General features: G+C 41.7%; 1 protein-coding gene across 3 annotated transcripts; it reads left to right on the forward strand.

Annotated features, from left to right (window-relative positions):
• Positions 1-225: 225 nt before the first annotated feature.
• On the forward strand, positions 226-9,713 carry LOC129762366 (head-specific guanylate cyclase). Of its 3 annotated transcripts, none has more exons than XM_055760586.1 (6): positions 226-539; positions 603-925; positions 1,060-1,133; positions 1,235-1,317; positions 7,610-8,955; positions 9,016-9,713. In XM_055760586.1, the coding sequence occupies exons 2-6, from the start codon at positions 767-769 to the stop codon at positions 9,400-9,402; spliced, it is 2,049 nt and encodes a 682-aa protein (XP_055616561.1). In that variant the 5' UTR covers positions 226-539; positions 603-766; the 3' UTR covers positions 9,403-9,713. The 3 variants fall into 3 exon arrangements, with proteins under 3 accessions (XP_055616561.1, XP_055616563.1, XP_055616562.1); XM_055760588.1 differs by having other exon boundaries at positions 642-925; XM_055760587.1 differs by having other exon boundaries at positions 745-925.
• The last annotated feature ends 3,640 nt before the right edge of the window (positions 9,714-13,353 follow it).

A 13,353-nucleotide genomic window follows, 5' to 3' on the forward strand; every position in this document is an offset into this window, starting at 1 on the left:
TAAACTGATAATTCCAAATATTTGAATTGGGTGTTGGTTTAGAGGCGAATGAACTGCAAAGTTTAAAGCCTCTTAAAAACAAAGAAGAAGAAGATTGGGTGTTGGAGAAGCTTAGGGGTCAATCGATCACATTACTTGCAAAGGAATTCCGATACACAAAGGACTGCCTGTGCGCATACTCGGAAATTCTTTTCACCCGAAGACTATTACTGTTGTTACCTGTAGAAGTAATTGAAATTTTGAATTGGGTTGATTTGAAAAAGTACCAAAATATTCCCAATTTTGACAAGGAATCTTAGTATTTATTTCTTACAAAATGTGTGCTCATGAATCGAAGAAAACATGCCGAGTATCGGATCGATTCTAGACAATGATGATGATTCAATATCTTAAATCTAGCCTAATTCTATTAGGTGAATCAATCGCGTATTAACATATAGTTTTCCCGAATTGATAACTGTGGATAATTGTAGTACAGCAATAAGTGCAGCTGGAACAACAAGTTCCTGCTTCAGTGTGAAAAATTGTGTTTTTGTGAGGTAAATTAAAGTTCTATTTTTCACTACAAAATAAAAGTTGTTACAGAAAATAAGTAATAACAGAAAATTTGTTGGAGTGATTATGAAACCATCTTCAATCAGTTGGGTGTTTCATTCATAAAAATGGAAATGGATACCAGCGGCATGAAGCAAATCCACGTGAATCCACATAAGTGCTAATCCAGGGTTCATTTACGTGCGACAGGAATTTTTATTTCCACCCAACAATGGCTTGTCCTTTCGCGAGACCTGCGGAAGGTTTTCCCCGTCAGCCGTCGACGGATGGACACGGCTGGAATCTGGACGAGGATCTGGGCGAAATCCCAGATGATGCGCTCACGTTGACCCATCTGAACGCAGCAATCCAACTGTTAACAGCCCCATCGGTAAGTTGGGTTTTTATTTTCGTTTTCCTCTTCTCGTGGCGGCCATTTTTATCCCCCAATCGATGAACTGACCTTCTACCATCGTTTCGCTGTGTTTCCGTTTTGGATCTTCTCGTGACGTTGGGCAACAACAGAACGAGGATGTGTACGATGCGTTGATGTCGTTGATTGAGAAGTACAGCCACAGGTGGCCTGGGCTTGGAAAGCTGTAAGTGTTGGTAGTTTTGAATTCAACCACGTGCTCTCCCTGAGCATAACTGCGATTCACTTTGGCGGTATCGTTTGTAAACAATTTATCTTTTTTTTCAGGAAATCGGACTGTAACTCATTGTCTATCTATCCACATTATGATTATTTGGCGGATGTTCAAGACAGCCTTAATCAAATTGATGGTGAGTAAGCAAGGACCTTTCACACAATTCGTGAATACTATGCCAGTTCAATTCTTTTTTTTTATCGGATCATTTTCTCATATTTTGGTGCGAATCGCAATATTAGGAAATGGTCCGGTCTTTTGAGTGAGCATTATCATTGAGAAAAATGTTGGTATTCTGGTTTTTAAGACAACGAAAAATACGATCGGTGAATTTTTGTTCGTAGCTTTTAGCAATGGCGTCGAATGGAGCTCTCGCACCCGATGCAAAAGTGTCTGGATGCAGCTCTCCCGCTTCGAGATTTTTTTTTCTTGTTGTGGTTATACAAAAAGAAACCTAAAAAAACGAGCAAAAAATCAATTTTATTCAAAACGCTAGCTGACCCGGCAAACTTCGTCCCGCTCAAAATGTATTTTTCGTTATCACATCCACGTTTTCTTACTAAGCGCACGTTCATGGGTCCAATCGCAGAACTGTTCATTGATTGATCTTCTAATCTACCCTGAAAAATTACATTTTACTATAAAATTTCTATTACTATCAGATTATTTTCAGACACAATTCTCGTTCAAGATTTTTCAACCACTTGCAAATGTTTTGTTAAAATATATGTATTATTTTTATGGGACCCTCTCTCCATTCCAGAGCAGGGAGGCGTGTTATACCATCATAGAAACATTTCTCGTACCCAAAAATCCTTACATCCCAAATTTGGCTTCATTTGCTTGATTTGTTCTTGAGTAATGCAGAAATTTGTGTTTCATTTGTATTACAATTATGAGTCGATGAGCTGGTGCATTATCGTGGTGCAAAATCCAAGTGTCATCGCCAAACGCCTCATAACGCCAAGGTAATACACTTCATTGATCGTTTGGCTCTGCGGAAGGAATTCCGAATGGACAAAGCCACGAATATCGAAGAAAACAGTCAGCATTACCTTCACTTTTCGGTTTTGACTCGCTTGCAGCGAGCAGCTGTGTGCCAAAAGAGATCAATTTGCAAAACAGGACGCTGAAGCAAAATATGATGGCTAAAGACGCACTCGAAAGTTGTAGAACAAAAGCCAGAGCCAGAGTTCCGGTGATGTTTTGATCAGATTCGGCAAGCTTCCACTACAGCCTAGAGGTGCTCCAGTTTACCTGATCCTCCCAATCGCCCCCAATTCCTCCCAATCGTTAAATCAATAACGTTTCAGCCTTTTGTGGACAATTGTCAAACAGAATTCGATGAAAGGTGCCAAAGTGACTCGAGATGCTGCAGACATGAAGAGATCGTGATCGTGATCGTAACAGAATAATTTTTTCAGTGTTTTTTTTTTCTGAAAAGAATCTGCATTTTGATATAATTACATGTGTTGTACGTTTAACCAATCCCTAGATACGACTGGTTTCTTGATTCTGAATTTTAATTGTTTCAAGACTGATGCTCCTTGCTATTGTGCTTGCATTGCTGCTTCCGTTTAAATCCCGAGCTGCCCTGCTGACGAACTGCTTGTGCGTTTGCTGCAGTTGAAGGGTATTCCACAAATCTGGTATCTTTTCAGAGGTAACCATGCTCTGGCACTCTTCTACTATTTTCTCTAGGGTTATGTTCTTCTCGTGTCAGTTTGGTGCAGAAGTCGAAGTTTTTACGATGTTGGTTTTGATATGCTTTTTCGACTTCAAGCAGGGACTTTCCGACTTTACTTGGAATTCCAACACGTCTGAAGACACTTTGCAGAAGTACGGAATATTACAGGGCTTGGGTATTCGCAAACACTGGTAGCATTGGTCTGTTGGAACAAGAAATCCTTCGACGCTTTCGGGTGAACAAAGCTCCTAGTTCACCTAGTTCGAAATCATTCTCCTGAAGATTGTTGAATCTGCCTACCCTATGATCAGAAAGTCCCGGGAATTTTTAAATGAAACAAAATAGAGTTCATTCGTCTTCCTAAGTTCGAAGCCGCCGGACGCATATATTTCGTGATCGTGTATCGTTGAAGTGATACCGTTATTCTCGGGACTGGTCAAGTGATTGTGCGCAATAACGGGATTCCCTAAATTGTAACTGGATTGCATTGAAGCGGACACAACAAGCAGGAGGAAGAAGGCCTGCAGCGCGGGCGCTGTGTGCTGTGTGCTGGTGAATTTATCGCCTCTCGTCATCGACACCATTATCGTGCTGTGGTGCGATACACCGGTTCAGCTACACCGAAGGATTGATACGCGTTGGAGATTATCCGCACTGGTGTGGTGTGCATTATAAGTATCAATAATTTTATTAGGTTAAGTTTATTAGGTTAAGAAAGAAAAAAACAAACAAAAAATTGAAAAATTAACTAAAAAGTGTACATCTGCCACTTTAAATGGCAGATGAAGAAGGAACCGTTGACATGGAGATTGAATCCACTGTCTACCCCTCCATATCTACGGGAGCTGGAAAGTCGCTTAAACGCGTTCCCCCCTCGGATGTCTCTTTAGAGGGAGAGTTAAGTCACCTAAACAAGCCCCCTTCAAGAAAATTTGCAAACCTTTCCTCTTCACCCCCTCAATCTCCTGCTCCCGCTTCCGATCGACTCCCGAACTTGCCTCCCAGCCCTACTGTTCCTGATCCCGCTCAACAATCGACCTCGTCCTCCCCCTCAGTTGTTTCCTCTCCTCGTGTCAAGGTCTATCCAGAAGATTCACCTGGATCTGGCCCATGGATTGTTTTCTTCCGGCCCAAACCAAAAGGAAAATCTCTAAATGTCATTCAAATTTCTAAAGATCTGGCAAGATATTATTCCTCCGTGGTCGAAATTAGAAAGGTTAGACCGAACAAACTGCGTGTTGTCGTGGCTAATCGGAAGCACGCTAACGATATTGTTGTCGACAATCGTTTTGTAATAGAATATCGCGTATATGTGCCCTGCCATAACGTAGAAATTGCGGGGGTGATTACAGAAACGGGTCTGACGAGCGAAATAATAAAAGAGGGAGATGGCAGATTTAAACAGCTCCCTTTGAAGCAAATTAAAATTTTGGACTGCCAGCAACTAAGAAAAGTTTCCCAGAATGGGGAAGAAAAAAAATTCACGCCGTCCGACTCGTTTCGAGTAACTTTTGCTGGTTCCGCCCTCCCTGACTACGTTATGGTGGATAAATTAAGGCTCCCAGTGCGACTCTTCGTGCCAAAGCCCATGACTTGCAACAAATGCAAGTCAGTTGGTCATACAGCAGATTATTGCGCCAACAAGGAGCGCTGTGCCACTTGCGGAGAGCAACATGAGGGGAAATCCTGCAGTGCGACTGAGCATAAATGTCCATATTGCGGGGGATCCCCACATGAGCTCTCAGCTTGTGAAACTTACAAAAGTCGCTGGGATAAACAGAAGCGCTCTTTGAAGGAACGCTCGAAACGCACTTTTGCGGAAATTTTGAAGGGCGCTTCTCCACTGGCTCAAGAGCAACAACCAATCAACACACATAATGTTTTCGCTACGTTGCCAGTTGACGAAATAGAAGCGGACACAGCTAGCGGGGGCACAACGGTTATTTCCAAAGGGAATCCCCGGCGCAAAAATGTGACCACTCCCAAAGTTCAAGGACAAGTCCTTCCGGTGATACCCCCTGTTAGCTTGCCTAAAAAATCGAGTGCAGCGGACAAGCAAAATCAGGTTCCTCCTGGTTTCCGTGGGAATAGTTCATCTTCGAACGACCCAGCACTCGAGGGGACATCAAAAACCCCAACTGTCCCTATTTTTCCGTCCAGCTCAACTTCCCAATCGGGATTTATTAAGTTGTCTGACCTTTTGGATCAAATCTTCAAGTGTTTTAATGTTTCCGACTCCATCAGAACCATTGTCATCTTAATGCTTCCAGTATTGAAGACAATTTTGCAACAATTGATGCAAACATGGCCCCTCCTTGCAATGATTATCTCTCTTGATGTCTAATTTAAATAGAGAGGTCGGAGATATCACTGTTTTACAGTGGAATTGTCGTAGTCTTATCCCTAAATTGGATACATTCAAATTTCTAATTCATAAAGTCAATTGTGATGTTTTTGCACTGTCCGAAACCTGGCTCTCTTCTCAAAATGATCTCTCTTTCCACGATTTTAATATAATACGCTTGGACCGCGATGACAGATACGGAGGGGTACTATTGGGGATCAATAAGTGTCACTCTTTTTTTAGAATTGACCTTCCACCTATTGGAGGGATCGAAGCTGTTGCCTGTCATGCAAACATCAGAGGCAAAGACCTTTGTATAGTCAGCTTGTATTGGCCTCCGAGATCTGCGGTTAGCCGCAAGCAACTTGTTGACATGTGCTCACTCCTTCCTGAGCCACGATTGATCTTGGGAGACTTCAACTCTCACGGAACTGCCTGGGGGAAACAGTACGACGACAATCGTTCATCGTTGATATATGACCTTTGTAACAGCTTCAATATGACCGTTTTGAACACTGGGGAAACAACACGTGTACCTAAACCACCTGCTAACCCAAGTGCTCTTGACCTCTCGCTTTGCTCGAATTCACTATCGTTAGATTGCAAGTGGAATGTAATCCAGGATCCCAACGGTAGTGATCACTTGCCAATCAAAATTTCCATCACCATTGGGTCGAATTCTTCTGAATCTATAAACATGGCATATGACCTCACAAGACACATTGACTGGAAAAAATATGCGGACGCGATTGCTCTAGCCATCAATTCCAAAGATGGTTTACCTCCATTGGAGGAGTATAACTTCCTTTCTCGTTTGATCTATGACAGCGCGGTTCGCGCTCAAACGAAACCCATCCCAGGTTCCACTATTCGTCGAAGGCCTCCCAATCCATGGTGGGATAGCCAATGCTCCAAGCTTTATCAGGATAAATCGAATGCATTTAAAGCTTTTCGGAAAAGTGGAACCATTGAGAATTTTCAAACGTATTTATCCCTTGAAAATCAATTTAAAAACTTGATCAAAGGGAAAAAACGTGCTTATTGGCGAAATTTCGTGGGAGGTCTGTCACGAGAAACGTCAATGAAAAAATTATGGAAAGTGGCTCGAAACATGAGAAATCGCTCTTCAACGAATGAAAGCGAGGAATATTCACATCGATGGATTTTAAATTTTGCACGGAAGGTATGTCCCGATTCCGTTCCTGTACAAAAAATTGTTCGAGATATGACTTGAGTCGGGACTTTATTCGCACCTTCTCCCGACTCATGTCCAATCACTGTTCGTTAAACGCGCTACTCTTTCGTTTTGATCTTGCCGACAGCAATATCTGTGCCTGCGGCCAAGGTTACCACGACGTCGAACACGTTGTTTGGTCGTGCGAGGAGTATCTTGTTGCCAGATCGAATTTAGAAAACTCTCTTTGGGCTAGAGGAAGGCAGCCCAATGTGCCGGTGAGAGATGTGTTGGCTCGGTTAGACCTTGATTACATGTCCCAAATATATGTCTTCCTAAAAGTTATCGATCTTCGTGTCTGATTGTCCTTATATCCTTATATTCTCCTTTTCCTTTTCCTTCGCGAGAAATCAAATCCCTTCTTATTAACAATAGAATAAGGTGAAATGTAAAAACATATTAGATATAAGATAGGCTTAAGAATTGAGTGTAATGAATGTGAGTGTGAATGTGAGAGTGAACATTGTCAACATATCCTTTTATCCCTTCCTGAAGAAAATATGTCACCCTTCTAAACTCGAGTAGACCGCGAGTAATCGGTTTTCTACACCATTAACATTAGAATTAAGGAAAAATGTTTATATATACTTGTAACAATACAGTCAGGAGTTTGGCTCCTTTAAACTTATGTAACTGAGCCTGTAAAAATAAACGATTTAATAAAAAAAAAAAAAAAATAGAGTTGAATTTCAGGCAAATTTATTTCATCTCCTTCAAAATATGATCCATCTGAAGTAACACCGTGTGCCAACGCTTGACCCAGTCATCCATGCATTCCTGGTAGACCGACGAAGGGATGGCCTTTAGATCCCTCGTCGCATTCTCTTTGATCTCCTCGATCGATTGAAATTGTTTTCCACGAAGTAGAAACTTCAACTTGGGGAACAATAAAAAAGTCGCACGGGGCCAGGTGACTATGGTGCTTACTCGATGGTATTTACTTGATGTTTGGTCAAATAATTTAATACAATTCAGGCTCGGTGCGATGGCGCGTTATCATCATGCAAAATGCATATTTCGAATATATTGGTATATGCCTCTTTATACAATCCTCATAAGCTACTCTCAAGGGATGTCATGAGAGTAGAACACAGTTTCAAACAGATGATACTCCAACTCATCACTTAATAGTACCTAAATAATTAATAGTATTCATTTCACAGAAACCGCTTCCTGCGACATCCTGGTGCTGCTCGGGGAAGAACTCATCCACACATCGTGCGTGGGTTTGATCGAGCGCGCCTTCAAGTGTCTCGGTTCGAATCTACAGGAATTTCTAGGCTCCCTGGACGGCGTGTACGATGTGCTGAAGCTCCAGGAGGAGGACATCTCCGATACCGGGTTCGTGTGCGCCAGCGAGGGCGAACTGATCTTCACCTCGGAGCGTCCGGTGCTGGCGTGGCTGCTGCTGGGATGTCTGCAAGCGTTGAGTCGGCTGCTCTTTCACTACAGCCCACAGATTGATATGGAACCGATTGACGGTGACGTTCCCCGGTATCGCTATCTGTTCAAGCTGGATGACCTGAGGGAACAGCCTTCGCCGGTCGTGGCGATCGAGAGCAACAAGCTGGTGGGGGTTCAGCGCGAAAGCGTCTCAGCGGAGACTAAAGATCTGAAAATGGATAACGATTTCTTCTGTAAAGCCTTCCCATGGCACTTCATCATGGATGAGCATTTGAATCTGGTTCAGGTTGGTCAAGGGTTTAGCCGATTGTTTAAGAATTACATGGCTACAAGCGGTTTGTCAGCTTGTACGTACTTTCGATTCAAGCGACCTCGTGGGCTTTCACTGAAGTTCAGAGAGATTGTACGTCGTACCAATACACCGTTTATGATCTCACTGCGTGCGCCCCCTGGTCGACCCGATTTCTTCGCTAAGGGTCTGGAGATCAAAGGACAGATGGTGTTCTGTCCCGAATCCAATTCACTGTTGTTCATGGGATCGCCGTTCCTCGATGGATTGGAAGGACTTACCTGCAATGGTCTGTTCATTTCGGACATTCCACTGCACGATGCAACGCGGGAGGTGATTCTGGTTGGTGAACAGGCTCGCGCTCAGGATGGACTTCGTCGCCGCATGGATAAGCTGAAGAGTTCCATAGAGGAAGCGAACTCAGCCGTGACCAAAGAAAGGAAGAAGAATGTGAACCTGTTGCAGTTGATGTTTCCGGCGGAGATCGCTGAGAGACTCTGGCTTGGGGCCCAGATTGATGCGAAGACATACCCCGATGTGACCATGCTGTTCAGCGATATTGTGGGATTTACCAGCATTTGCTCGACTGCTTCGCCGTTTATGGTTGTCAACATGTTGGAGTCTTTGTACAAGCATTTCGATGAGCTTTGTGGTTTCTTCGATGTGTACAAGGTGGAGACCATCGGAGATGCGTACTGCGTTGCTAGTGGACTGCATCGGGCGAGCATCTACGATGCTCATAAGGTGGCTTGGATGGCTCTGCGGATGATTGAAACATGTTCGCTGTACAACACTCACGATGGGCAGCACATACGGGTATGAGCAAACGGGTTGAAAACTAGTTTGTTTACTTAATATAACCGATTTTTTTTACAGATGCGCGTTGGAATCCACACCGGTACGGTGCTGGCCGGCGTCGTGGGACGCAAAATGCCCCGCTATTGCTTGTTCGGTCATAACGTCACCATTGCCAACAAGTTCGAGTCGGGAAGCGAAGCCTGCAAGGTCAACATAAGTCCTACGACGAGAGAGTGGCTCATTAAGCACCCGGGTTACGAGTTCCAGCTCAACCCGAGGGATCCCTCGTTCATGCCGAAAGAATTCACAGACTCCAAGGGTAAAACTTGCTACTTTTTGGAAGGTTACAAACATCCCACGCTGAGCGAGGAAGCAACGCTACAGGAGCATATCGAGGCCGCAATGCAGCAAACCAATGAGGATACCAACGAAAGTGTGTTCGTTGAAGTGTCGCAAGCGAATTAGATTCGCTGCGGAGGGCGATAGAGTTGATGTTGCTGCAAGTAGGTTGATGTTGATGTTTCACAATTCTTTAGAAATACGTTCTCGAAAGGAAGCTCTGGTTTTGGTCGACTTTCATATTACGGTTATGAATTGTTGGAAAGGAACGTTTATGTTGTGTAGAACGAAAAAACCTTTACGCGATATGTGTTTGAGAATGTAGAACAAATATATGTGTCAAATGAAATATAGAGCTCCACAAAGTGTCCAATAGGTGTTGCAATGTAGTGATCTCAATGAGTAGAGGAAATAAAATGGATTTTCGAATTTCCGAGGATGTTTTTGACTATTTATTTAGGGATCGTTTTAAGTAGAGGGATTATATTTACATACAGGGGAAATAAGTTGTATCGTATTTCACGTTATATCGAAGCATAATGAAGAACTCAGGAACATAGTGAAGTAGATAAATAATGATGAAAAAGTTCAACTAGAAGAAAAAGCCAATCTTTCTCATGATGGCTCCCTTCGTAATGTACGTTAAAGCTTGATTTATTTTGAATCCTAAAACCAGTTGTATCTCGTATGTTGTATGTTTGTTTTTATAATATAGATAATTTCTTGTTCTTTCAGAAAAATTATTCCTTTATAGTTTTAATGAATTTTCGTACTTTTCTTCAGATACGTCCATCAGAGTTTGAACTCTCTGTTGGTCAACCCGGCGGCCATTTTATTCCACGATCTCATTATGTCTGCAGCATTTTGAGTCATTTTAGCACCAATTCCACAATTGCCCAAAATTTTCTGATTAGGCGTAATTGGGGGCAATTGGAGAATTGAGGTCTTTCTCAATGTAATCGATTCCATTGTCACGGGGTACCACTGAAGCACTTCTCGACTGTAGTGGCAGCAAATCTGGCCAAAACTTTTCCGGACGTTTCCTATACATTTTCGAGCACATTGCCTTGTTTGTGATGAAAATCTTGGTCACACCTTGTCTTCCGATCGTATGTTCCACTAGGACGCGTCCTCTGCACGTTCACGAAAACGTTTCAGTACATCACACACTGTCGATTTAGCCACCTTCAACGTGTTCGTGATTCGAGTACCTGACCACGTGGAATTTTTAATGTGGGTGTCCATAATCAAATTTCTTCTCTCGGCTTCCATCCTGCACAACTTTTTCAAAACGAAACGGATCAACGTGAAATTTTCTCTATCTAAAGATACAGATTTTTCGAAGAATTTACTGTCAAGATTTTTCAGATACGCCTACTACGACCGCTGGTATAAAATAAACTGGGATTGAGGGTTCAAATGAACTGAATCAAATCCTAAGGGTAAATAGATAAAATGACCGCTTGTACCTTTACTCTTCAGCACAAGTGTTCAAGCCATACTGGAGAGCATGTAATGCAAAAATGCAAATTTCATATGGAAGTCCTGATTATGGGCTATGGTTTCAGACATGAGGCAATAATCAGCCTATTCAGGGTGCACAAAACACAGGTCGATTGTTTTTATGGAGGATTCAATGCTCTAATTGGTTGATATTGTTGATTATGCAGGGGATTCTGTTCGGCCGATACGAGAAGGATCTGCAATATGTTAAGCACAACATATGCTACCCATTGTTTACCTACTGAAAAAAAAATATAAATTACAACACTTATACGAAGCCATTCTTTATATGAATGAATGAAACAATGTAAAATGGCGATTTTCTAATCTTTTCAGCGTGGAAAGGATACTTGAAACCGGGAAATTTGAAGAATTCCGATTTTTCTAAAACATTTCATACGAGTTTCATCAAATTTTTTCAATTTAATTTTTTTTAGTTTGAAGTTGTTTGAAATTTGATAAAAAAAATCTGCATTTTTCATCAAAATTTCCGGTTTCTAGTATTCTTTCTACGCTAAAAAGATTAGAAAATCATCATTTTACAATGTAAATAGCGGGAATTTACATTTTTCAGGAAGTCCCGTTCGTAAATCATTTTCATTGGCACTCTAATGCCCCTCGTTACTCATGAATTTGTTTTTCAGCTGAAAGAGATAACAATTTGCCAAACAAGTTTTATTTTATATTATGAATGTTATGAAGAATGGCTTGGCATAAGTGTGGTAACTTTCTCTTTCAATTAGGTAAATTTTTCGGTTTTCAAAAAAACTCAAACTTTGACGTAAATAAAGTTCGATTGAACTGAATTTTGTTTAGTGTATTTTTTCGCGGGAATTAACATTTTTCAGGAAGTTCCGTTCGTAAATCATTTTCAATGGCACTCTAATGCCCCTCGTTACTCATGAACTTGTTTTTCAGCTGAAAGAAATAACAATTTGCCAAACAAGTTTTATAAAAATTTTTTCTGCGATAGTAGCGTAACATATGAAGATGCTAATTAGACATCTTTTGAGAGCGGATTCAAAGGATTATCACTTATTTTGTATTCTTTGGAACAAACTCAACACTGCTACCCAAACTTTTCCTTTTCCTTACTACATCCATGATTATTCGAATGATCATATTATATATGATTATTGAATTAATAATCTCATTTGAATATATTATTTTTAAAGCAAAATGTACACTGTGGACCGGACTCAATGCTACCACGACATCGAGCATGTTGTCTGGTCGTGTATCCGGTTCCATGCTGCCCGCTCTCAGCTTTCCATAGCATTGAGGGCACTAGGCAGACAATCGGATATCCCCGTCCGGGATATCTTAGGTAGCCGTGATCCTGATCTTCTGCTTCATGCTTCATCTATACCTGTTCCTCAGAAACGCCGATGTCAACGTTTGATGATGTTTCCTCCGTTGTATCCCTGTATCATATCCCTCCTATCCAATCGATAAACTTTTACTTAGTCGCGGCAATACATACACATACTCTTTACAGATACACAGGTCGAAGGTTGTGCAGGCCACTGATCATTCAACAAGAGCCAAAGGTTGTACCGCTCATGGCAACTCTACACGAGCAGAAGATTGTACCGCCCAGTGACCATTCTACCCTGGATTCCTCGAGTCAAGAGAGATGCACCACGATTGATATGAGGTACAGACTAGGAGGGCGTCGCTGATCAATGGTCAGTTACACCCCAATAGGAAGTATCCCGTGTCGGCCGCACATACATAGTACTGGAGACTGCAACATCCCAATTATGAGATCTTTGTAATACTAACCTCGAGCCAACCGCGACCGGACTCATCCGGGACTCATCCTGGCTACATTCATGTTTCAATACATTATCATAGGGCCTGTCCACATACCACGTGGACATAAAAAGCGTGATTTTAGACACCCCCCTCCCTCTCCGTGGACAATCGTGAACATTTTCTATACCCCTCCCTCTGTTGTGCACGTGGACATTTCTTCTCTTCTTGGAAACAACATTCGGCGAAAAAATTGTGTTGCGTATAAATTCCATTTTAAATTCGTTTTTATTTTCTATTCTCTGTTTTTACTTGCTAAAAATGTAAGCTTCATTAGTGATAGCGCTTCATAGTCAATTTTTGGTTTATTGCCTAGTGAAGTTATTTGTATCACTGATTAGTTAGAAACATCACTAGTCAACATTTTCTGTCATAAATCAACGTAAGCTGGTTGAGCTGTTTCAGTTTTTTAAGCTGGAATGTTCTTTATGCTTCCGATTGAAATGGAGTATATAGTGTAGGATATAATAACATTTGTAAGACAGGCCATTTGAACTCTATTGTTTTGTTCAGGCGCCTAAAATTCAAAAAAATAAAAAATGCCGGTGATTCATAAATACAGAACCAGATGGAAAACTATCACTCCTTTCCAAAATTTAAATCGATTTTGCATGAATTACAACCAGTTTCTAATCCGTAACTCATTTTAGTTCAATATCCGTCCGGATTTCGTTAACTGGTGCCAAATTACCCGATAATCGCGGTGGTTTTGACACAAAAACAGTAACAAATGATTCCGAAATACTTCGTTCTACTTCT

Source organism: Toxorhynchites rutilus, chromosome 1 (assembly GCF_029784135.1).
Source record: "Toxorhynchites rutilus septentrionalis strain SRP chromosome 1, ASM2978413v1, whole genome shotgun sequence".
NCBI classification, from domain to species: Eukaryota; Metazoa; Arthropoda; class Insecta; order Diptera; family Culicidae; genus Toxorhynchites; species Toxorhynchites rutilus.

Excerpts from the sequence above, each read along its gene's own strand:
- LOC129762366 (XM_055760586.1), top strand. The coding sequence starts at position 767 with ATGGCTTGTCCTTTCGCGAGACCTGCGGAAGGTTTTCCCCGTCAGCCG. Across the intron at positions 926-1,059 it reads AACTGTTAACAGCCCCATCG|AACGAGGATGTGTACGATGC; the intron begins GTAAGTTGGGTT and ends GGGCAACAACAG. Across the intron at positions 1,134-1,234 it reads TGGCCTGGGCTTGGAAAGCT|GAAATCGGACTGTAACTCAT; the intron begins GTAAGTGTTGGT and ends CTTTTTTTTCAG.